Source organism: Mustelus asterias, chromosome 23 (genome assembly GCF_964213995.1).
Source record: "Mustelus asterias chromosome 23, sMusAst1.hap1.1, whole genome shotgun sequence".
NCBI classification, from domain to species: domain Eukaryota; kingdom Metazoa; phylum Chordata; class Chondrichthyes; order Carcharhiniformes; family Triakidae; genus Mustelus; species Mustelus asterias.
Genome location: NC_135823.1, coordinates 49,685,933 through 49,710,459, shown reverse-complemented (window position 1 = coordinate 49,710,459; position 24,527 = coordinate 49,685,933). Strand labels below are relative to the sequence as shown.

The window sequence follows — 24,527 nt, the reverse complement described above, 5'->3', positions numbered from 1 at the left end:
AAGTAGGTTAACAGCCAGAAACTGGACCACTGAAACATTTAATCGGCAAAATACTCAACATGCATAAGCAACTTATTTGAAAATTACTCCACCCAATCAAAGCCCCTCAATTACTCTGAAGATGCTCTGCAGAAGAGAACAGCATAAACAATGCCAATGGAAGACATTCAGAGGAAACAGCCAACTGTGCAAAAAAACAGAACGAGATTACAAATTACGTGGCTTCTTTCACATCCCCAGGATGTCACAAACCGGTTTGCAGGCAATTATTATTTGTGAAGCGTAGTCACTATTGTTCTGCAGGTAAACGTGGTAGCCACTATACATGCAGCAAGATCCCACAAACAGCAACGGGATAAATGTCAAAACTGATGTTTGTGCTAAATATTGACCAGGACATCTGCTGCTTTTCTTCAAATTGTGCCCCTAGATCGTTTACATCCATCGGAGAGGGCGGACGGAGCCTTGATTTGACATCTCATCCAGAAGATGGCACCTCTGATAGTGCAGCATTCCCCCAGGAGCATCAGCTTAGATGTTGTGCTCAAATCTACAGAGGAGGGCCCTGATGCAAGAGTGCCAACACTGAGGCAAGCCTGACACACTAGCACAAAAAAAATAAATGCAGCATAAATCAGTACCAAGAGTTAATTCTATTTTGCTGACCATCTTTTTCAAGTTTTAATCAAATCAAACCAGGTGCCGCACAATTGCATGGCTGACTGAGCTTGACCATATTTGTTCCAAAAGCCACAATGGGTCACAGATCAGCTGCCTTCAGCTCTTGTAATTTGTTAACTTCAGTTTCTTAAAATAATTACTAACAGTTTTACTGCCAAACTTCAGGAGTCAAGAAGCAAAGCTTGCATTTCAAACTCGCAAGCATTTGTAATCTCTCTTGCACACATGCTGTCTTAAATACTTGCTACTGGTATGCTCTTCACAATAATAGAATACTTAATAAATTTAGCAGCATTTCAATTTTTGTATCTCATAATCATACCAAAGATATTATTAATAAACTGCTCCTGCTTTCCTTTCATATTCTTGTACAAGTCAGCATTTTAAAAGATCTGTAAACAAAAAGGTTTATTTTTAATTTTAAAAATCTGGACCATTCACATCTATTTCCCCACATTCTACACTATAGACTGCCAAGTGCTCATTTTAAAGTATCTTTGACACACAGGAGCAATATTTTACAACACATGGCTAGTAAAGTGTAGGTGTGACAAGATGGCCTTTAAAACTGTAAACAAAGAAACACAACAAAAATATTCAACACTGCTGCCCTACAAAAATGGACATTCATAAATCCAAACCAGAAATTAGGCCAGGCACTTTCCTCCCAACCCAAAATTAAATCAGGCACTGCAACATTTCAAACCAAATAACTCTGGTTTGTCCTGACACTGGGTAGTGAAACCTTCCTCTCTAATATATGCAAAGCAGCAGGATTCACTGCTAACTTACGCAAGATAACCTCGAGGGTAAATTGCCGGCAGTAAGATCTTCCAATAATAACCAGATATATTTTGAAGTGTGGAGGAACAAGTGTTATAACTTGCAACAGAGATCATGATAAATAATTTCTCTTTGATCAAGTTAGAAGTAAAAAGGTGAAATACAATAGGTTGTTCTCCCACACGCATTCACAGACGACAGTGCACTCTCCCACCCACCCACATTAACAAAGTAAGAGAAATCACTGTGGGGGAGAGGGTGGTGGGCGAGAGGGTGGTGGGCGAGAGGGTGGTGGGGGAGAGGGTGGTGGGGGAGAGGGGAAGGATACTATGGGAGGGGGTTTGGGGGCAGGGATGCTATGGGAGGGGACATGGGGGTGAAGGGACATGGGGGTGAAGGGACATGGGGGTGAGGGGACACGGGGAGCTGAGGGTGAAGGGACACAGGTGGCATAGGGGTGAGGGGGCGCTGGAGCTGGGATGGGGAGATGGGGTCGTTGGGAGTTAGGATGGGAGGTGGTGTTGGCATTGGGGGCGTTTGGCGAGGGGGGCGTTGGGGGCTGGCGAGGGGGGCGTTGGGGGCTGGCAGGCGAGGGGGGCGTCTGGGGGGGGAGGCTGGGGAGGTGGTGGTGTCTGGGGGGGGGGGGAGATGGTGTCTGGGGGAAGGGGGGGTGTCTGGGGGGAGGGGGGGTGTCTGGGGGGAGGGGGGGTGTCTGGGGGGAGGGGGGGTGTCTGGGGGGAGGGGGGGTGTCTGGGGGGAGGGGGGGTGTCTGGGGGGAGGGGGGGTGTCTGGGGGGAGGGGGGGTGTCTGGGGGGAGGGGGGGTGTCTGGGGGGAGGGGGGGTGTCTGGGGGGAGGGGGGGTGTCTGGGGGGAGGGGGGGTGCCTGGGGGGAGGGGGGGTGCCTGGGGGGAGGGGGGGTGCCTGGGGGGAGGGGGTGTCTAGGGGGAGGGGGTGTCTGTGGGGAGGTGGTCTCTGGGGAGGGGGTGCTGGGCTGTGGCGCTCCGGCGGGCGGACACCCACCTGCGGACTCCCCGGTGTTGATCCAGTCAGGGTTGGCCAGGCTGGCGATGGCGAAGATGTCCGCGGCCAGGAACAGACATCCTGAAATAATGGTCAGTTTATCCATGGCGGCTCCCAGCCGGCGGCAATGGGGGAGCGGCCGCCCTCACTCTGCATCCAGACCGCGGCGGCTGCCGGCCGCCCGCCCCGAGCCGCGAAGCATCGCCCGAGCCGAGCCCGGCCCGCGGAGCCCAGACCCCGGGCTCGGACCCCGGCCCGGCCCTCAGTGCGAGCGCGCCAGCCGCTCCTGCTGCTCCCCCGGTGCTGGCCGCCTCAGTGTGCCGTCTCCATGAGGGGAGGGGGATTGGGGAGGGTGAGAGGCCGGGGTGGGGGTGCAGCTCCAACCGATCCAAAGCCGCTCGGCCCCGGCAGCGCCTCGAACGACGGGAGGCAGCGACTCACTGGCGGCGACCGCAACGGCAACGTGCGCGCCCCCGGGCCCGCGGGGACCCGCACGCAGGCGGGAGTGCGCGCGCCCTCAGCAGGCGATGAGCGCGAGGATGGGGAATGGTGTCGGTCCCGCTTCAGGCAACAACAGCCAGTCACTCAAAAATCAAAGCAGTACTGAGGGAGTGCCGCACTGTCGGAGGGTCAGTACTGAGGGAGCGCCACACTGTCAGAGGGTCAGTGCTGAGGGAGTGCCGCACTGTCGGAGGGTCAGCGCTGAGGGAGCGCCGCACTGTCAGAGGGTCAGTACTGAGGGAGCGCCACACTGTCAGAGGGTCAGTGCTGAGGGAGCGCCACACTGTCAGAGGGTCAGTACTGAGGGAGCGCCACACTGTCAGAGGGTCAGTGCTGAGGGAGCGCCGCACTGTCAGAGGGTCAGTGCTGAGGGAGCGCCACACTGTCAGAGGGTCAGTGCTGAGGGAGCGCCACACTGTCAGAGGGTCAGTGCTGAGGGAGCGCCACACTGTCAGAGGGTCAGTGCTGAGGGAGCGCCACACTGTCAGAGGGTCAGTACTGAGGGAGCGCCACACTGTCAGAGGGTCAGTGCTGAGGGAGCGCCGCACTGTCAGAGGGTCAGTGCTGAGGGAGCGCCACACTGTCAGAGGGTCAGTACTGAGGGAGCGCCACACTGTCAGAGGGTCAGTGCTGAGGGAGCGCCGCACTGTCAGAGGGTCAGTACTGAGGGAGCGCCGCACTGTCGGAGGGTCAGCGCTGAGGGAGTGCCGCACTGTCAGAGGGTCAGTACTGAGGGAGCGCCGCACTGTCAGAGGGTCAGTACTGAGGGAGCGCCGCACTGTCGGAGGGTCAGCGCTGAGGGAGTGCCGCACTGTCAGAGGGTCAGTACTGAGGGAGCGCCGCACTGTCAGAGGGTCAGTACTGAGGGAGCGCCGCACTGTCGGAGGGTCAGCGCTGAGGGAGTGCCGCACTGTCAGAGGGTCAGCACTGAGGGAGTGCCGCACTGTCAGAGGGTCAGTACTGAGGGAGTGCCGCACTGTCAGAGGGTCAGCGCTGAGGGAGTGCCACACTGTCAGAGGGTCAGTACTGAGGGAGCGCCGCACTGTCAGAGGGTCAGTACTGAGGGAGTGCCGCACTGTCAGAGGGTCAGTACTGAGGGAGTGCCGCACTGTCAGAGGGTCAGTACTGAGGGAGTGCCGCACTGTCAGAGGGTCAGCGCTGAGGGAGTGCCGCACTGTCAGAGGGTCAGTACTGAGGGAGTGCCGCACTGTCAGAGGGTCAGTACGGAGGGAGTGCCGCACTGTCGGAGGGTCAGTGCTGAGGGAGTGCCGCACTGTCAGAGGGTCAGTACTGAGGGAGTGCCACACTGTCAGAGGGTCAGTACGGAGGGTGTGCCGCACTGTCGGAGGGTCAGTGCTGAAGGAGTGCCGCACTGTCAGAGGGTCAGCGCTGAGAGAGTGCCGCACTGTCAGAGGGTCAGTACTGAGGGAGTGCCGCACTGTCAGAGGGTCAGTACTGAGGGAGTGCCACACTGTCAGAGGGTCAGTACGGAGGGAGTGCCGCACTGTCGGAGGGTCAGTGCTGAGGGAGTGCCGCACTGTCACAGGGTCAGTGCTGAGGGAGTGCCGCACTGTCGGAGGGTCAGTACTGAGGGAGTGCCGCACTGTCGGAGGGTCAGTGCTGAGGGAGTGCCGCACTGTCGAAGGGTCAGTACTGAGGGAGTGCCGCACTGTCGGAGGGTCAGTACTGAGGGAGTGCCGCACTGTCAGAGGGTCAGTGCTGAGGGAGTGCCGCACTGTCGGAGGGTCAGCGCTGAGGGAGTGCCGCACTGTCAGAGGGTCAGCACTGAGGGAGTGCCGCACTGTCAGAGGGTCAGTACTGAGGGAGTGCCGCACTGTCAGAGGGTCAGCGCTGGGGGAGTGCCACACTGTCAGAGGGTCAGTACGGAGGGAGTGCCGCACTGTCGGAGGGTCAGTACTGAGGGAGTGCCACACTGTCAGAGGGTCAGTACTGAGGGAGTGCCGCACTGTCAGAGGGTCAGTACTGAGGGAGTGCCGCACTGTCAGAGGGTCAGTACTGAGGGAGTGCCGCACTGTCAGAGGGTCAGCGCTGAGGGAGTGCCACACTGTCAGAGGGTCAGTACTGATGGAGTGCCGCACTGTCAGAGGGTCAGTACTGAGGGAGTGCCACACTGTCAGAGGGTCAGTACGGAGGGAGTGCCGCACTGTCGGAGGGTCAGTGCTGAGGGAGTGCCGCACTGTCACAGGGTCAGTGCTGAGGGAGTGCCGCACTGTCACAGGGTCAGTACTGAGGGAGTGCCGCACTGTCAGAGGGTCAGCGCTGAGAGAGTGCCGCACCGTCAGAGGGTCAGTACTGAGGGAGTTCCGCACTGTCAGAGGGTCAGTACTGAGGGAGTGCCACACTGTCAGAGGGTCAGTACGGAGGGAGTGCCGCACTGTCGGAGGGTCAGTGCTGAGGGAGTGCCGCACTGTCACAGGGTCAGTGCTGAGGGAGTGCCGCACTGTCGGAGGGTCAGTGCTGAGGGAGTGCCGCACTGTCGGAGGGTCAGTACTGAGGGAGTGCCGCACTGTCGGAGGGTCAGTGCTGAGGGAGTGCCGCACTGTTGGAGGGTCAGTACTGAGGGAGTGCCGCACTGTCGGAGGGTCAGTACTGAGGGAGTGCCGCACTGTCAGAGGGTCAGTGCTGAGGGAGTGCCGCACTGTCGGAGGGTCAGTGCTGAGGGAGTGCTGCACTGTCACAGGGTCAGTGCTGAGGGGGTGCCACACTCTCGGAGAGTCAGTGCTGAGGGAGTGCCGCACTGTCGGAGGGTCAGCGCTGAGGGAGTGCCGCACTGTCGGAGGGTCAGTGCTGAGGGAGCGCCGCACTGTCGGAGGGTCAGCGCTGAGGGAGCGCCGCACTGTCGGAGGGTCAGCGCTGAGGGAGCGCCGCACTGTCGGAGGGTCAGCGCTGAGGGAGCGCCGCACTGTCGGAGGGTCAGTACTGAGGGAGTGCCGCACTGTCAGAGGGTCAGTACTGAGGGAGTGCCGCACTGTCAGAGGGTCAGCGCTGAGGGAGTGCCGCACTGTCAGAGGGTCAGTACTGAGGGAGCGCCGCACTGTCGGAGGGTCAGTACTGAGGGAGTGCCGCACTGTCAGAGGGTCAGCGCTGAGGGAGTGCCGCACTGTCAGAGGGTCAGTACTGAGGGAGTGCCGCACTGTCAGAGGGTCAGTACTGAGGGAGTGCCACACTGTCAGAGGGTCAGTACGGAGGGAGTGCCGCACTGTCGGAGGGTCAGTGCTGAGGGAGTGCCGCACTGTCACAGGGTCAGTGCTGAGGGAGTGCCGCACTGTCAGAGGGTCAGTACTGAGGGAGTGCCGCACTGTCAGAGGGTCAGCGCTGAGGGAGTGCCGCACTGTCAGAGGGTCAGTACTGAGGGAGTGCCACACTGTCAGAGGGTCAGTACGGAGGGAGTGCCGCACTGTCGGAGGGTCAGTGCTGAGGGAGTGCCGCACTGTCACAGGGTCAGTGCTGAGGGAGTGCCGCACTGTCGGAGGGTCAGTACTGAGGGAGTGCCGCACTGTCGGAGGGTCAGTGCTGAGGGAGTGCCGCACTGTCGGAGGGTCAATACTGAGGGAGTGCCGCACTGTCGGAGGGTCAGTACTGAGGGAGTGCCGCACTGTCAGAGGGTCAGTGCTGAGGGAGTGCCGCACTGTCGGAGGGTCAGTGCTGAGGGAGTGCTGCACTGTTACAGGGTCAGTGCTGAGGGAGTGCCACACTGTCGGAGGGTCAGTGCTGAGGGAGTGCCGCACTGTCGGAGGGTCAGCGCTGAGGGAGTGCTGCACTGTCGGAGGGTCAGCGCTGATGGAGCGCCGCACTGTCGGAGGGTCAGCGCTGAGGGAGCACCGCACTGTCGGAGGGTCAGCGCTGAGGGAGCGCCGTAATGTCGGAGGGTCAGCGCTGAGGGAGCGCCGCACTGTCGGAGGGTCAGCGCTGAGGGAGCGCCGCACTGTCGGAGGGTCAGCGCTGAGGGAGCGCCGCACTGTCGGAGGGTCAGCGCTGAGGGAGCACCGCACTGTCGGAGGGTCAGTGCTGAGGGAGTGCCTCACTGTCGGAGGGTCAGTGCTGAGGGAGTGCCTCACTGTCGGAGGGTCAGTGCTGAGGGAGTGCCGCACTGTCAGAGGGTCAGCGCTGAGGGAGCGCCGCACTGTCGGATGGTCAGTGCTGAGGGAGTGCCGCACTGTCAGATGGTCAGTGCTGTGGGAGTGCCGCACTGTCGGATGGTCAGTGCTGAGGGAGTGCCGCACTGTCAGAGGGTCAGTGCTGAGAGAATGCTGCACTGTCAGAGGGTTGGTACTGAGGGAGTGCTGCAATTTCAGATGGTCAGTATTGAGGGAGTGCTGCACTATCAGAGGGTCAGTACTGAGGGAGTGCTGCACTGTCAGAGGATCAATATGTGGAGATGCCAGTGTTGGACTGGGGTGGGTACAGTAAGAAGTCTCACAACACCAGGTTAAAGTCCAACCAAAGTTTATTTGGTATCATGAGCTTTCGGAGCGCTGCTCCTTCATCAGGTGAGTCAGAGGGTCAGTGCTGTGGGATTGCTGCACTGTCAGAGGGTCAGTACTGAGGGAATGCTGCACTGATGGAGGCTCAGTAGTGAGACAGTGCTGCTCTGTTGGTCAGTACAAAGGGAGTGCTGAACTGTTGGAGGGGCAGTACTGAGGGGGCGCCACTCTGTTAGAGGGACAGCACCAAGGGGCACCACGCTGTTAGAGGAACAACGCCAAGGGAGTGCTTCTCTGTTAGAGGGGCAGCGTCAAGTGAGCAAGCGCTGTGCAGTCAGAGGGGCAGCGCCAAAGGATTGCTGTGCTGTCAGAGGGGCAAGCACCGCTCTGTTGGAGGGGCAGCGCCGTTCTGTGGAGGGGCAGCACTGCCCTGTGGAGAGGCAGCGCCAAGGGAGGACTGCACTGTCAGAGGGGCAGCACCGAGGGGACACCACCCTGTCGGAGGGGCAGCACCGAGGGAGTGCTGTAGTAGAAGAAAAACTAATGTTGAGGAACCCATTTTTCGATAAGGCATTAAATTGACATGCTGCCCTTCTTCTCAGGTGGATGCCAATGCACTACTTGCAAGAAGAGTAAGGGAGTTCTCCCTCATGTGCAGGGGCCAATATTTATCTCTTAATCAACATTAGCAAAAACGGATTATCTGGTCATTCTTATATTGTGCACAGCAAGCTCCCACATGTAACAAATTGGCTGACATGTCTGCTACAGTGCAACATTCAAAAGCATTTCATTGGCTGTAAAGCACTTTAGGACCTCGTGTGCTGAAATGAACAATAGAAATACAAGTATTTTTTTCTGACTCAAATTGGATTGCTACTGACTGAGCCACAACAAATACTTGAACATATAATCTTAGGCTGACAGTCCAGTGGTAGAATGTTGCCCTGTCAGAGGAGCTAACTTTCTGATGAGACTGTTAGAAGAAGGGAAATGTGTGTGCTCCTACCTATAATTTACCCCTCTAATCAATATTCAAAACATTTAATGAAAGATATGACACATTTATTAAGTGTTCAATAATTAGAATATGCACTTAAAACTGGTAGTGAGGACAAAACCTTTATTCATTCAGTCAAAACTATTACAGTTCTCAGCGTTGTACACAGGCTGCAGAGCGTTCAATTCTAAACCTCTGTTCCAATACCCACTCTTTCCACCTGTGACATTCCACGTGACAATCTACACATTTCAGCATTAGTGAAGATAACTCCAAAAAAGGTGACTTTTAAGAGGTTTGTCCCTTCTCAATAACTTAATCACTTAACACATTACTTCTTCTTCTGTGATTCTGACAATCATTATCTAAATACAAGTCTCTTTTTTAAAAATGTTGCGCCTCCCCAACTTTGTTATCTTGTCAAAGTTAAGAGGGGAGAACGATGAAGGAAGAGGAGAGAGATGAAAGGGGTGGTGGGTAAGAAAGCAGAAACATAGAGATGGAAATCAGATGGTGCAGAGTGTTAATGTAGTGACTCTGTCTAACTTGGTCATTGCAAGAGTTTTAACAACACCAGGTTAAAGTCCAACAGGTTTATTTATAATAACTTATTTATAATAGGTTTATTTAAAGTAAACCTGTTGGACTTTAACCTGGTGTTGTTAAAACTCTTACTGTGTTTACCCCAGTCCAACGCCAGCATCACCACATCACAACTTGGTCATTGACAGTTCTGACAAGAGATCGTCAACCTGAAACATTAACTCTGTTTTCCTTTCTACAGGTGCTTGCAAATCTGCCTAGTTTTTCTTGATTATTTACATGATTACTGGCAGAATTTGTGTGGACTTATCTCAATGTTCCAAAAGGATTCTAATTAATACCCCTGCCACGATAGCAAAAGAACACCCATCAAAGCCACAAGTGATATCCTGTGTGACTGTAAACTATTCCTGCTGTTACAGGCGAAAACTGCTCCCTAGGGTAGAATCATAATCGTAGAATCATATTAATGAATTAGGCAAAGAGACAGAGAGTAATGTGACTAAGTTTGCTGACAGTACAAAACTTGAAATATAAATTATGAGGAAGATACAGAGAAGCTCCAAAGAGAAATAGACAGTTTAAGTGAGTGGGCAAAAAGATGGCTGATGGAATATAAGATGGGGAAGTGTGAGGTTATTCACTTTGGTCAGAAGAATAGAAAAACAGAATATTTTTGGAAGGTGTGAAACTTGCAAATGTTGATGCTGTAAAAGATCCTTGGGTGTGCCCATACAAGGAACACAAATGTTCAAGGAAACACGAGCTTGCATTGGAGGTGGTACAGCAAAGGTTCACTAGATCGGTCCCAGGGATGAGGGGATTGTCCAATGATGAGATGCTGTGTAAATTGGGCCTATATTCTCCAGTATAATAAAAACAAATTACTCCGGACGCTGGAAATCTGAAATAAAAACAGAAAATGCTGCAAAGTCTCATCAGGTCTGGCCGCATCTGTGGAGAGAGAAAAACATTGTTAATGTTTTGAGTGTGTATGGCTTCTCTTCAGAGCTTAAGAGAGGGAGAAATGTGATGGATTTTATACTGTTTAAAAGGACCTGGAGCAGAATAGAAGGTCCAGGGATAGGTGGAATCTAGGAAAGATTTGACAAATATGTCATGGGCACAAAGGGAGTGACAATGGGAGAATTAAAGACTAAAGAAGGTGCTGATAGCGGCATAAAGGTAAGATTGCAGAATGTATTAATAGCAGAACAGGGGCAGCGCTCTGTGAAAGCAAAAATTAATAAGTAGCAGCTGGCCCTGTGTGAGAGGGGTGGTGTTGGGACAAAGAAAATGGATCAAGATGGAAGAGAGTGTTATGGACTTGTGCCTGCCGCACAATCTGGTTTAACCCTTATACGGTGGACAAAGAATTGCGAGTAGACTTCTTGTTAGTACAACAATATTTAAACACACAATCAATAATCACCCACCCAACCAACAATAAGTTATCTTACAGAAATACTAAAGTTCAAGTCCAATACTAGACCTTGACTTAACTTTGCGTGACTGGCAAGTACCCAGGCAGATATTGGCCTTTATCTGTGCGCTGGTCTCTGTAGTCCTCTGCGTAGTCTGGTCCTTTGGTCTGGTCTGGCACTCTGGCCCTGGTCTTCCTTCCTTCTCAGGTGTGGTGGCTCTCCTCATGCTGGTCGTTGATGGCGATGGTCACCGTTGTTGTAGCTCGTTCATGGGGTCAGAGAGAGAGAGCGATTCTTGGTTGCGCAGCACCCTTTATACCCCGTTGGTTTTCACGCCCCTTTTGGCCATTGTCAATCAATCGATCAGGACTTGAACACCCTGATCGATAAAGTCCAATCGGTTGCTGCCACACCAATCTCTGGGTGTGTGTCCAACGGTCATCTCTGTAGGTGTTGGGAGCACGTAGGACACACACCTCCCTCCCAAATAAGGGGTTACGGCGCCCCAAGTCTGGTAAACAACCCAGTTTGACCAGAAAGTCCTCTTTGTCCTGGAGATGGCCCGTATCCTGTGTATTCAGTCGTCTGAGCTGTAGCCTGTTCATCTCTGTGTTTTAGGCTGCAGTCTGCTGTTTTAGTTCTTGCCCAATTGTCCCAGAGTGCTTTATAAATCGCCATTTTAGGTGCCTGTTTGGCCACAGACAGATCAGAAACTCCAAGGTATATTATGAAGTTAACCTAGACCCCAACTTTTATTGATTTTGTCATTGTGGCGAGCATAAGGTGTTTTGCTCCAGTGGATTGGCCCACTAGGAAGCTTTTATTAAAACAAACTTTGTTTAACAACACAGTTCAAATGTAACAAAAAGCATTAGCATAACTTCTACCAATCATAAATACTTAAACATCACAAGGTATAATTCCTGACAGTTATCTATCGCTATAGTTCCAATTTAAGCACTATCCCCACAGACATAAATCCTTCTTCAGAATCAATTAGGACCTAAACAGATATGCTCATAGATGCTAGATTTCCAGCCTTGTAACTCCTCTGGACAGAGATCCAGACAGACAAATATCCTCTGACTCCCATACAGCAGTCTTCAGAGAAAGATCTAACTTCAAACAGAAGAACTTCAGAGGAAGACAGCTAGTTTCTTGCGAGATCCCAGTCTCCAATCTCCAGAGAGAGAAAGAGCTAATTCTCTCTATTTGATTTGATTTATTATTGTCACATGTATTAGTACACAGTGAAAAGTATTGTTTCTTGCGCGCTATACAGACAAAATATACTGTTCATAGAGAAGGAAATGAGAGAGTGCAGAATGTAGTGTCACAGTCATAACTAGGGTGTAGAGAAGGATCAACTTAATGCGAGGTAGGTCCATTCAAAGGTCTGATGGCAGCAGGGAAGAAGCTGTTGTTGAGTCGGTTGGTTTGTGACCTCAGACTTTTGTATCTTTTTCCCGACGGAAGAAGGTGGAAGAGAGAATGTCCGGGGTGCATGGGGTCCTTAATTATGCTGGCTGCTTTTCTGAGGGAGCGGGAACTGTAGACAGTGTCAATGGGTGGGAGGCTGGTTTGCGTGATGAATTGGGCTACATTTACAACCTTTTGTAATTTCTTACGATCTTGAACAGAGCAGGAGCCATACCAAGCTGTGATACAACCAGAAAGAATGCTTTCTAAGGTGTATCTGTAAATGTTGGTGAGAGTCGTAGCGGACATGTTTACACAAATTTCCTTAGTCTCAGAAAGTAGAGGCGTTGCTGGGCTTTCTTAACGATAGTGTCGGCATGGGGGATCAGGACAGGTTGTTGTTGATTTGGACATCTAGAAACTTGAAGCTCTCGACCATTTCTACTTCGTCCCCATTGATGTAGGCAGGGGCATGTGCTCCACTATGCTTCTTGAAGTCAATGACAATCTCCTTCATTTTGATGACATTGAAGGAGAGATTATTGTTGCCGCACCAGTTCACCAGATTCTCTATCTCATTCCTGTACTCTGTCTCGTCATTGTTTGAGATTCGACCCACTACGGTGGTGTCGTCAGGATTTCTCTCTCTAAGCCTAGTCCCCCCCAGTCACATGACCTTTCCTGTCAAAACCCCAGAGTCCAGATTAAAACAAACATTTTAGCAATTAAGATCAATTATGCTGCTGCAGTAACAACAGGGGCTGCCAGGTACAGACACAGCGGCACCGATAATCAAACAAACAGCTAAAATAAATCCTTCACAAGAAACATGGCACAAATACATTTCTTAAAGGCACAGTGTCATCACAGGCTTCATGGTCTGAAGTTGTTGAACTCAATAAGGAGTTCCTCCAGTTTGCATTGGGCTTCACTGGAACATTGCAGCAGTCCAAAGATGGACATGTGGGCTTGAGAGCAAGATGGTGAGTTGAAATGGCAAGCAACAGGAAGGTTGGGATCATGCTTGCAGACTGAGTGAATGTGGTCACCTGGTCTCCCCAGTGTAGAGAAGACTGCATTAGATTGAAGACAAATTGAAGACATTGAAAGTGAAATGCTGCTTCACCTGAAAGGAGTGCTTGGGTGGTAAAGAAGCAGGTGTTACACCTTCTGCAATTGCATGGGAAGGTGCTATGGTAAAGGGATGTGGAGTTGGGGGTGATGGAGGAGTGGATCAGGGTGTCATGGAGGGAGTGGTCTTTGCAGAATGCAGGGGAAGATGTTTTTGGAGGTGGCATCATTCTGGAGGCTGTTGGAGTGAAAAGTGAGGACAAGGGGGACCGTATCATGATTCTGGGAGAGAGGGGAAGGACCAAGGGCAGAGGTGTGGGAAGTGGGCCGGATAAAGTCGAGCATCGTGTCAACCACAGTTGGGGGAAACCTCAGCTCAAGAAGCAAAATTATTTTTCCAGATCCAGACAAGAGCATGAAGCAGCACTAATACTGCTGATAGTTCTTGCAGAGAATCTTGCAACTGTGCGTTAGTGGCGGAGAGAGTGAATGTTTGTGATGGGGTACCAATTAATCAGCATGCTTTGCCCTGGATGGTGTCAAGCTTTGTTGAGTGTTGTTGGAGCTGCACTCATTCAGGCAAGGGGAGAGTATTCTATCACACTGCTGGCTTGTATCTTGTAGTTGATGGGCGGCACGATGGCATAGTGGTTAACACTGCTGCCTCACAGCGTCAGGGACCCGGGTTCAATTCCTGGCTTGGGTCACTGTGTGGAGTTTGCATATTCTCCCTGTGTCTGCGTGGGTTTCCTCCGGGTGCTCCAGTTTCCTCCCACAGTCCAAAGATGTGTGGGTTAGGCGGATTGGTCATGCTAAATTGCTCCTTAGTGTTAGGGGGACTAGTTAGGGTAAATGCATGGGGTTATGGGGATCGGGCCTGGGTGGGATTGTGGTCAGTGCAGACTCAATGGCCTCCTTCTGCACTGTAGGATTCTATGGTCCTGAGTCAGGAGGTGAGTTACTCGCTGCACGATTCCTTGCCTCTGACCTCTGTTAGCCAAATTGTTTAGTCTATTTCAATTCCTGGTCTATAGTAACCCTCGGGCTGTGGATAATGGGGAATTCAGTGATGGTAATATTACAGAATGTCAAGGGGCAATGGTTAGATTTTCTCTTGTTGGAGATGGTCATTGCCTGGCATTTATGTTACTTGCCACTTGTTAGCCCAAGCCTAGATATTGTCCAGGTGTTGCTGCTTTTGGACATGGGTTGCTTCAGTATCTGAGGTATTGTGAATGGTGCTGAACATTGTACAATCTTCAGTGAACATCCCCCCTTCTGATAGAAGGAAGCTCATTCATGCAGCTGAAGATGGTTGGGCCTAGGACTCTACCCTGAGGAACTCCTGCAGTGATATCCTGGAACTGAGATGACTGACTTCCAACAATCACAGCTATTTTCCTTTATGTCAGGTATGACTCCAACCAGCGGAGAGTTTTCCTCCTGAATCCCACTGACTCCAGTTTTGCTACAGCTCATCGATGCCAGACTCGGTCAAATGCTGCTTTTTGTTTCACTTCACCTCTGGAGTTTAGCTCTTTTGCCATGTTTGTACCAAGGTTGTAATGAGGTCAGGAGCTGAGTAACCCTGGGAGAATCCAAACTAAATTACAGTGAACAGGTTATTGCCAAGCAAGTGCCGTTGATGGCACTGATGATGACCCCCTTCGATCATTTATTGATCGATAATTGACTGATAGGGCAGCAATTGACCGGGTTGGATTTGACCTGCTTTTTGTGTACAGGACATACCTGGGCAATTTTCCACATTGCTAAGTAGATGTGGTATCTGTACTGGAACACCTTGGCTAGGGGGTGTAGGTTCTGGAGCACAAGTCTTCAGTACCAATGCTAGAATATTGTCAGGGTCCATAGCCTTTGCAGTATCCAGTGCCTTCAGCCATTTCACCTGGAGTGAATCGAATTGACTGAAGACCGGCATGTGATTGTGGAGACCTCCAGTGGAGGCTGAGATGGATCATTCTCTGTTCCTATCTCTTGTGTTCAACCTGTCTATGTCCTTTAACACAGATAGCCAGAATGTCCTCTTCCAGCACCTCGCCACTGTCACCCAGCTGGGTGGGCCTGGTTCCATTCTTACAATGGTTTATCTCAAATGAGGAAACAAAGGTAGAAAGGTATAGGGAGAGAATCTCAGACCTTGGGACCCAGGCAACTGAAGACGTGGCGTCCAGTGGTGAAGCGATTGTTACCAATGGTGTCCCTCAAGGATCCATCCTTCTCCCCCTCCTGTTTCTCAACTACATGCTGCCCCTCAATGCTATCATTCATAAACACAGCATTAGTTTTCATGCGGACATTGACAACGCCTAGCTCTACCATCACTTTGATGTCCATGATTGTTAAATTATCAGGCTGGTTATTTGATATCCAGTACTGGATGAGCAGAAATGTTCTACAATTAAATATTAAGAAGATTGAAATGATTGTCTTTGGTCCCCTCTATGAACTCAATTTCCTACTTCCCACATTCTACCCTCCCTGAACCTGAGCTCATCCAAAACTCTGTTATCTGTGTCCTTACTTGCACCAAGTTCCATTCACCTATCACCTCTGTGCTCACTGACCTACATTAGCTTCTGGTTAAGCCACATCTCGATTTAAAATGCCAATTCTTATTTATAAATCCCTCCATGGCCTTACCGTTCCTATCTCTGTAGTCTTCTCCAGCCCCGCCCATTAGTTGCCAAAAGCCCCTGTCTCCATCGTGCTCTCTTTGTAAACATTAGCAAATTTCACATGACAACAGGGAATGGTTAAGGGGAACCTTTTAAATTCAGAAGTATAACAAATCTGAAGGTCCAATGCATTTGTTGGGTATGTAAGGAGCGAGTCGCAGACATAAGAATATAAGAGTTGGAATAGGCCATTCAGCCCTTCAAGCTTGCCCCACCATTAGATAAGATCATGCCTGATCTGCCTTTGTACTCTATAATCCCTTAATCCCCCAAATTCTATTGACCTCTGCCTAGAATATACTCAGTGGCTGAACATCCATAGCTCCCTTGGGTAGAGAATTCCACAGATTTACAACCCTCTGAATAAAGAAAATTCTCATCTTGGTTATTCAGAGACTGGAACCCCGTGTTCTAGACTGTCAAATCCCTAAGAATTGAAGTCTGGTAAAAAGGAGTAGCAGATAGTGTGAAGTTCAAAAACTGCTGATGCTTCCAATTTACTGAAGTTATTATAAATATTTCCAGATTTAAAAGAAAGACCATTTCAGAAGTGTTCATTCTAAACTCTGGCAAAAAAAAAGCTTAATAGTTTCATCTGGGCACAATGAAATCACAGCACAGAATGGAACAGAATATAGGGACTCTGGGAGACTGCAAAAGGGCATGGTGGCACAATGGTTCGCACTGTTGCCTCACAGCACCAGGGACTTGGGTTCGTATTCCCAGCTTGGGTCATTGTGTAGAGTTTGCACGTTCTCCCTGTGTCTGCATGGATTTCCTCTGGGTGCTCCGGTTTCCTCCCACAGTCCAAAGATGTGTTGGTTGGGTTGATTGGCTGTGCCAAATTCTCCCTCCATGTACCCAAACAGGTGCTGGAGTATGGTGACGAGGGGATTTTCACAGTAACTTCATTGCAGTGTTAATGTAAGCCTGCTTGTGACTAATAAATAAACTTAATACTTTAAAAGGAAATTATATTTTACTTTGTATTAAAAGCAAATTACTGTGGATCCTGGAATCTGAAAGCAAAAGAGAAAATGCTGGAAAATCTCAGCAGGTCTGGCAGCATCTGTGAGGAGAGAAAAGAGCTGACGTTTCGAGTATAGATGACCCTTTGTCGACAAAGGGTCATCTGGGCTCGAAACATTAGCTCTTTTCTCTCCTCACAGATGCTGCCAGACCTGCTGAGATTTTCCAGCCTCCCTTCTTTTGGTTTTACTTTGTATTGTTTGTATATCCTCCCAGAACAAGATGGACTGCCTGGAAATGCAGCGATTGCTGTTTCAGTTCTAACTGAGGGACTTTGTCATGCCTCGGAGACAGTCGGCTGACCTAATAAAGATCAACTCTCAAATCCTCCCCAGAATCCTCATTCTTCACCATGATAATAGATTGTAATGTCCGTATCCACCACGCCCCCGTGTCCACAAGCCTTTAGTTTACAATTGCTTACAGCAGGATTTCTCAAACTACACCTTTCATAATGTTTCTCACATGAAGCACCTGAACGCTAAAAAGCTTAATTACTCTAAATTAAAATGTTCACCTTTCGTAACAAAATGTAATTGTATTTGCTACATTGAAATGAATGAATTCGATTATTGTGTAGCTTGAGTGCAGAAATAATGGTGACCGCGAGGAATGGAACAGAATTGGGGGAGTTTATGAGGCTGCAGTAGTTTAGTCGGGGTGGTGCGTGTGTGTATGGGGGTGGGGTGGGGGGTTATTGATGATAATTGCAATAACTATGAGGAGTTTTCCAATTTCACACTACCTGCAACTCCCTGCCTCTGCGTATTTACTCAGACGATCTGGAAGCATTGGATTTGCAACATTCCAGAGTGATTATAATGGCAGAATTTGAAAGGTTCCCTCAGTGTTGTTCTCTTGTTGCCAAGGGGGAGCTGGGGTTTTTATTTGAATGGTCAGTGTCGGCTTGTAACGCGGGGACCGAGTGAAGGACGCACCGCTCTCAAAATGCAACAATCCCCACGTGGCTGTTAAAAAACCTCCTCTTAACCCAATTCTCCTGCAGTAATGATGATGGAAGATTGGGATGTCCGCCCCGTAAGACGTGCGTTTGAAGGGGGAGGGAGTTTAGATTGATCAGTCTTTTTTTAAAGTGCAGTTGTTCTTTGATTTCCAACATTATATTCAGGGTATACCAATGTACGGCGTTTTATGGTCAACAACAACTTACATGCATATAGCGCCTTTAACGTACTCAAACGTCACAAGGCGCTGAACAGGAGCTTAATCATATAAATGTTGACACTGAGTCACATAAGGAGAAATGAGGACAGATGATCAAAAGCTTGGTCAAACTGGTAGGTTTTAAGGAGCATCTTAAAGTTTGCATTCCGACTTGACCCTTCTGAACTCTGTATCCCTTCCATCACTATGACCAGATATTCCATCTCTGTAACATTGCCCATCCTTGTTCACCTGCTTCAACTCAGCTGCTGCTAAAACCTTCATCAATTCATTTGTTACCTCTAGACTTGACTATCCCAATAACTTCCCAGACTACCTCCTGGTTTCTACTCTCTGTAAACCTAAGGTCATCCAAAACACTGCTGCCCATGCCCTTACTTGCACCAAGACCTGTTGACCTATAACCCCTGTGCTCTCTGACTCCCAGTCCAGCAACGTCTCTTTGGTGTCCTATGCCTTCAGCCCAAGCTCTGGGAATTCCCTCCCTGAACACCCCTGATTCTGAACCTCACTTTCCTCATTTCCGATGCTCTCTAAAATCCATTTTGTTGACTAAGCGATTGGTGACTGGTCCTACTATTTATATGTACACATATGTATATTAATAATCCAAAAATACTTTTGTCTTACATAGAATCACATAGAAACAAGCCATTTGGCCCATCGAATCTAAGCTGATGTTTATGTGCCATAAAAAAACTTCCTCCCACCCTTCTTCATCTCAACTTGTCAACATATCCTTCTGTTCCTTTCTCCCTCTTGGATTTATCTAGCTTCCCCTTAAATGTATATATGCTATTCACCTCAATCACTTCCTGTGATAGTGAGTTTCACACCACTATCTGGGTGAAGATATTTCTCCCGAATTCCTTATTGGGTGGCATGGTGGCACAATAGCTAGCACTGCTACCTCACAGCGCCAGGGACCTGGGTTCAATTCCTGGCTTGGGTCACTGTCTGTGCGGAGTTTGTACGTTCTCATTGGGTTTCCTCTGGGTGCTCCGGTTTCCTTCCACACTCCAAAGATGTACGGGTTAGGTGGATTGGCAATGTTAAATTGCCTCTTAGTTTTAGCGGAACTAGCTAGGGTAAATACATGGAGTTGTGGGGTAGGGCCTGGATGGGATTGTGGTCGGTGCAGACTTGATGGGCCGAATGGCCTCCTTCTGCATTGTAGGATTCTATAATCTCTATTAGTGACTTTCTTATATTGATGGCCCTGAATTTTAGTCCCCAATCATGGGAAATGCCTTCTGTATGTCTATTCTCTAATTTTTAAAGACCTCTATCAGATCCCCTCTCAATCTGTTTTTCTGACCGCTGTTCCAGCATTCCTGATGATTATAACCTCCCACTTCTGGTATTGTCTTTGTGAATCTAGTTTTGCATTTTCCTATTTCACAGATGTATAGCACACAATGCAAATAATATATAGTAGAGATTCCCCAATGAGCTGAACAAGACTGTTGTGTGTTGCAGAACCGGGTGGAGAAATGAAAGAAAATCCAGAACATAACTTAGGGCCCAGCCTCAGAACGTTCATCACAAAGGATGTCCACGGTCTGGGTTTGGTCCTGATTAAACATGGATCCTTCCTGCAAATTCTGCGTATTATTGGGGACAGTTCTGGAGACAGCAACAAAGCAGCAAATCTAAAGCCAGGTAAAAAAAGATGTTGCCTGTTAATGAATCATCTGGTGAAACGTGACTACACTTTAAAAAATAATCAGCCAAGGGAGCAGGGTGGGATGGGGACGGGGGCGAGGGGGGGGGCAGAATTAACTAAAGCTGCAAGTAGGTAGAACATGTTTGTTTATAATTTAAGAATACATTAACAGAGTGGCTATGTTACTAATGATGTGGAGATGCCGGCGTTGGACTGGGGTAAGCACAGTAAGAAGTCTCACAACACCAGGTTAAAGTCCAACAGGTTTATTTGGTAGCAAATACCATAAGCTTTCGGAGCACAGCTCCTTCGTCAGATGGAGTGGATATCTGTTCTCCAACAGTGCACAGACACAGAAATCAAGTTACAGAATACTAATTAGAATGCAAATCTCTACAGCCAGCCAGGTCTTAAAGGTACAGATAATGTGGGTGGAGGGAGCATTCAACACAGGTTAAAGAGATGTGTATTGTCTCCAGACAGAACAGCTAGTGAGATTCTACAAGCCCAGGAGGCAAGCTGTGGGGGTTACTGATAATGTGACATAAATCCAACATCCCGGTTTAGGCCGTCCTCATGTGTGCGGAACTTGGCTATCAGTTTCTGCTCAGCGACTCTGTGCTGTCGTGAAGGCCGCCTTGGAGAACGCTTACCTGAAGATCCAAGGACGGGCATTCAACCTTGGATCTTCAGGTAAGCGTTCTCCAAGGCGGCCTTCACGACACACGACAGCGCAGAGTCGCTGAGCAGAAACTGATAGCCAAGTTCCGCACACATGAGGACGGCCTAAACCGGGATGTTGGATTTATGTCACATTATCAGTAACCCCCACAGTTTGCCTCCTGGGCTTGTAGAATCTCACTAGCTGTTCTGTCTGGAGACAATACACATCTCTTTAACCTGTGTTGAATGCTCCCTCCACCCACATTATCTGTACCTTTAAGACCTGGCTGGCTGTAGAGATTTGCATTCTAATTAGTATTCTGTAACTTGATTTCTGTGTCTGTTTGCACTGTTGGAGAACAGATATCCACTCCATCTGACGAAGGAGCTGTGCTCCGAAAGCTTATGGTATTTGCTACCAAATAAACCTGTTGGACTTTAACCTGGTGTTGTGAGACTTCTTACTATGTTACTAATAACAGTTACAGTGACCGTGATCTGACCAGATTGTCGTAAAAATCCATCTGGTTCACTAATGTCCTTTAGTGAAGGAAATCTGCCATCCGGCCTGGTCTACATGTGACTCCGGACCCATGGCAATATGTTTGACTCTTAATTGCCCTCTGAAGTGACCTAGCAAGCCACTCAGGAAGGTGGCTCATCGCCATCACCTACTCTGGGGCAATTAGAGATGGGCAACTAATGCTGGTCTTGCCAGTGACACCCACATCCTACAAATGAATAAAAAAGAAATGAGAAGTAGATATGTCTTTCCACTTGCGGAACTGAAGAAACATCTTTACCCAGAGAGAGGTCTCATGTGGAGCTTGTTGCCACCAGTCGTGGCTGAGATGAACAGGATAGATACACTTGTTTCTCCACAGACTCTGCCCACCCTGCTGAGTATTTCCAGCATTTTTTTATTTTAGAAGAACATACAGTTAGGGTTCAGCCTCAATACCTACACAAATGAAGAGGGATGGGAGGAGGCTTTCACTGCAGGGGTTCTGTTCCTGTACTGTAGATTCTATATTCCGTCTCTATGATAAATAAAATTCAAAAAGAAAGTGCTGGAAACACTCAGCCGATCAGGCAGCATCTGTGGAGAGAGAAACTGAATTACTGTTTCATCAGGACTGGAAGAAGTTAGAGATTTAGCAGATTATAAACAAGAGGAAGGTCTGTGTTAGGTTGAAGGACAGGAATTTAATAACTAAAGGGATGATGATGCAAGGCAAAAGCGGAAAGGAATGAGACAAAGAAACAACATTAAGTGTATCAGAGATGTAAATGGTTAATGGTAACCAGAGGGAAATGAGTTTGAGATTTCTAGCATCTGCAGTAATTTATTTTAGTTTTTTGCATCAGTTCTCAAGTCGTTTAATCATCAGTCTTTGTTTAAATTCAGAAATGATGGGTCATGGCCTGTATTGCAGCTCTCAATACCGCACTGACATCAGTTTGTTGGAGAAACTGCACACATTAAAGCCTCAACTAGCTTCCTTAAGACAATTTTAAGATCTCTAGATTAGACAATTTTTAAACGCATGCATTTATAACTTTCACAACCTCACCTTTTGCTATATTCAGCTTTTTGTTTCATATCCAAAGTTCCATCTTTAAAAGCATCGTTAAAATCTTTTTGATTTGATTATTATTGTCACATATATTAGTAGACAGTGAAAAGTATTGTTTCTTGCACGCTATACGGACAAAACATACCGAACATAGAGAAGGAAAGAAGAGGATGCAGAATGTAGTGTTACCGTCATAGCTAAGGTGTAGAGAAAGATCAACTTAATGCACGGTAAGTCCATTCAAAAGTCTGACGGCAGCAGGGAAGAAGCTGTTCTTGAGTCGGTTGGTACGTGACCTCAGACTTTTGTATCTTTTTCCTGACGGAAGAAGGTGGAAGAGAGAATGTCCAGGGTGCGTTATGCTGGCTGCTTTTCTGAGGCAGCGGGAAGTGTAGACAGAGTCAATGGATGGAAGACTGATTTGCGTGATGGACAACCCTTTGTAGCGGTCTTGGATGGAGCAAGAGCCATACCAAGCTGTGATACAACCAGAAAGAATGCTTTCTATAGTGCATCTGTAAAGTTGATGAGAGTCTTGGTGGATATGCCAAATTTCCTTAGCCTCCTGAGAAGGTGTAGGTGGGCTTTCTTAACTATAGTGTTGGCATGGAGGGACCAGGACAGTTTGGTGATATGGACACCTAAAAATGTGAAGCTCTCGACCATTTCCACTTCATCCCTAGTGATATCCTCCACTACGCTTCCTGACGTCGATGACTATCTCCTTAATTTTGTTGACATTAGGGGAGAGATTATCGTCATTGCACCAGCTCACCAGATTCTCTATCTCTTTCCTGTACTCTGTCTCATCATTGTTTGAGATCCGATCCACTACTGTGGTGTCGTCAGCAAACTTGAAAATCGAGTTGGAGGGGAATTTGGCCACACAGTCATATGTGTATAAGGAGTATAGTAGGGGGCTGAGGACACTGCCTTGTGGGGCACCGGTGTTGAGGATGGTCGTAGAGGAAGTGTTGTTGCTTATCTTTACTGATTGTGGCCTATGGGTTAGGAAGTCTAGGATCCAGTTGCAGAGGGAGGAGCCGCGCCCCAGGACACGGACTTTGGAGCTGGGTTTTGTAGGAATAATGGTGTTGAAGGCTGAGCTGTAGTCAATAAATAGGAGTCTGATATAGGTGTCTTTGTTATCTAGGTGTTCCAGTGTAGGGCCAGGAAGATGGTGTCTGCTGTGGACCTGTTGCGGCAGTAGGTGAACTGTAATGGAGCCAGGCAGTGTGGGAGGCCGGAATTGATTTGTGCCATGACTAGCCTTTAGAAGCACTTCACAATGATGGATGTCAGAGCCACCAGACGATAGTTATTAAGGCACACTGCTTTGGTACCGGAATGATGGTCATTTTCTTGAAGCAGACAGGGACTTCAGATTGTTTTAAAAAGAAAGAGGTCTGCGAATACCCCCGCCAGTTGGTCCGCGCAGCACATGAGTGCTCGTCCGGGTACCCCATCCGGGCCAGTCACTTTCCGTGGGTTGACTTTTGAGAAGGCTGCTCTGACGTCTGTGAGGATGACCTCGGATACAGGTTTGTCCGAGGCTTCCAGGAAGGAGAGCATGCTCTCGCTGGCCCCTTGCTCAAAATGGGCATAGAATGCATTGAGGCAGGGGTGCATTGGAGCTGGTGATTTTACATGCCTTCATCTTGTAGCCTGTTAAGTCGTGCAGACCTTGTCATAGTCGGTGGGAGTCCGCGTGGCTAGCCTAGGACTCTAGCTTGGTCCGGTACTGTCTTTTGGCATCTTTGATGGTTCTCCGTAGATCGTATCTTGATTTCTTGTATAGGTCAGGATCGCCTGACTTGAACACCTCAGACCTGGACTTCAGCAAGCAGTGGATATCCCTGTTCATCCATGGTTTCCAGTTGGAAAACACACAGATTTGCTTCTTTAGCACACAGTCTTCTACATGCTTACTAATGAAGTCTGTTACTGTAGTGGCGTACTCATTCAGGGTTGGACGCAGAGTTTTTAAATATTGACCAGTCCACTGACTCCAAGTAGCCCCGTAGGAGATCATCCGATTCCTCAGACCAACATTGCACGACTTTCTTTGATGGATTCTCCCGCTTCAGCTTTTGCCTGTAAGCTGGGAGCAGGAGCACAGCCTTGTGGTCTGATTTACCACAAAGTGTGGGCGGGCGATAGAGCCGTAGGCATGTTTGATACTTGTGTAGCAGTGGTCTAGGATGTTTGGGCCTCTGGTGGAACAGGAGACGTGTTGGTGGTATCTTGGGAGGACACTCCTGAGCTTGACCTGATTGAAGTCCCCAGCCACGATGAACAAGGTCTTGGGATGTTTCATCTCAAGGCTATTTGTGGTGATATATTTCGTCCAGCGTGGTCTTCATGTCCGCATGGGGTGGAATGTAAACTGCTGTCACGAAAACAGAGGTGAACTCCCGCGGAAGGGGGCATTTTAGCGCCAGGTATTCTAGGTCTGGGGAGCAGAAACTCACCAGTGTTGCTACGTCTCGGCACCAAGAGGTGTTGATTAGGAGGCAGACCCCACCTCCCCTGGCCTTGCCTGAGGCCGCTGTACGGTCCATTCGGTGGATTGAGAAGCCCTCTGGTTGTCGGGCACAGTCCGGTGAAGCAGGAATGAGCCATGTCTCTGTGAAACAGAGTCCCTTAGTTCTCTTTGAAAAGTGAGTCTGGCTTTAAGTTCATCTAGCTTGTTTTCCAAAGATTGGACATTTGCTAGGAGTAAGCTGGGGAGGAGGGCCTTGGGAACGCGCTATTTGGGATAACATGATTCAGTTATGCTAATACATTCAATGCGCACATGAAATTTTAGAAAATGCATAAT

The 24,527-nt window shown here is 49.1% G+C and overlaps 2 protein-coding genes across 8 annotated transcripts in view; one reads left to right on the top strand and one right to left on the bottom strand.

Moving 5' to 3' along the window:
* LOC144510752 (uncharacterized protein C16orf52 homolog B) overlaps positions 1-2,926 on the bottom strand; it is a 96,868-nt gene extending 93,942 nt beyond the window's left edge. The window contains exon 1 of the mRNA XM_078240558.1: positions 2,485-2,926. Coding sequence (XP_078096684.1) covers positions 2,485-2,590 — 106 coding nt within the window. The 5' untranslated portion in view covers positions 2,591-2,926. The remainder of the gene's footprint in view (positions 1-2,484) is intronic.
* The window catches only part of LOC144510751 (PDZ domain-containing protein 9-like), a 30,135-nt gene continuing 8,029 nt past the window's right edge, over positions 2,422-24,527 (top strand). The window contains exons 1-2 of one of the 7 annotated variants that reach the window (XM_078240556.1): positions 2,422-2,576; positions 19,280-19,462. In XM_078240556.1, coding sequence (XP_078096682.1) covers positions 19,294-19,462 — 169 coding nt within the window. In that variant the 5' untranslated portion in view covers positions 2,422-2,576; positions 19,280-19,293. Of the gene's footprint in view, positions 2,577-2,981; positions 3,213-3,544; positions 3,642-14,172; positions 14,300-19,279; positions 19,463-24,527 lie in introns of those variants that run through there. The other 6 variants (XM_078240552.1, XM_078240555.1, XM_078240554.1 and 3 more) reach the window with 6 other exon arrangements.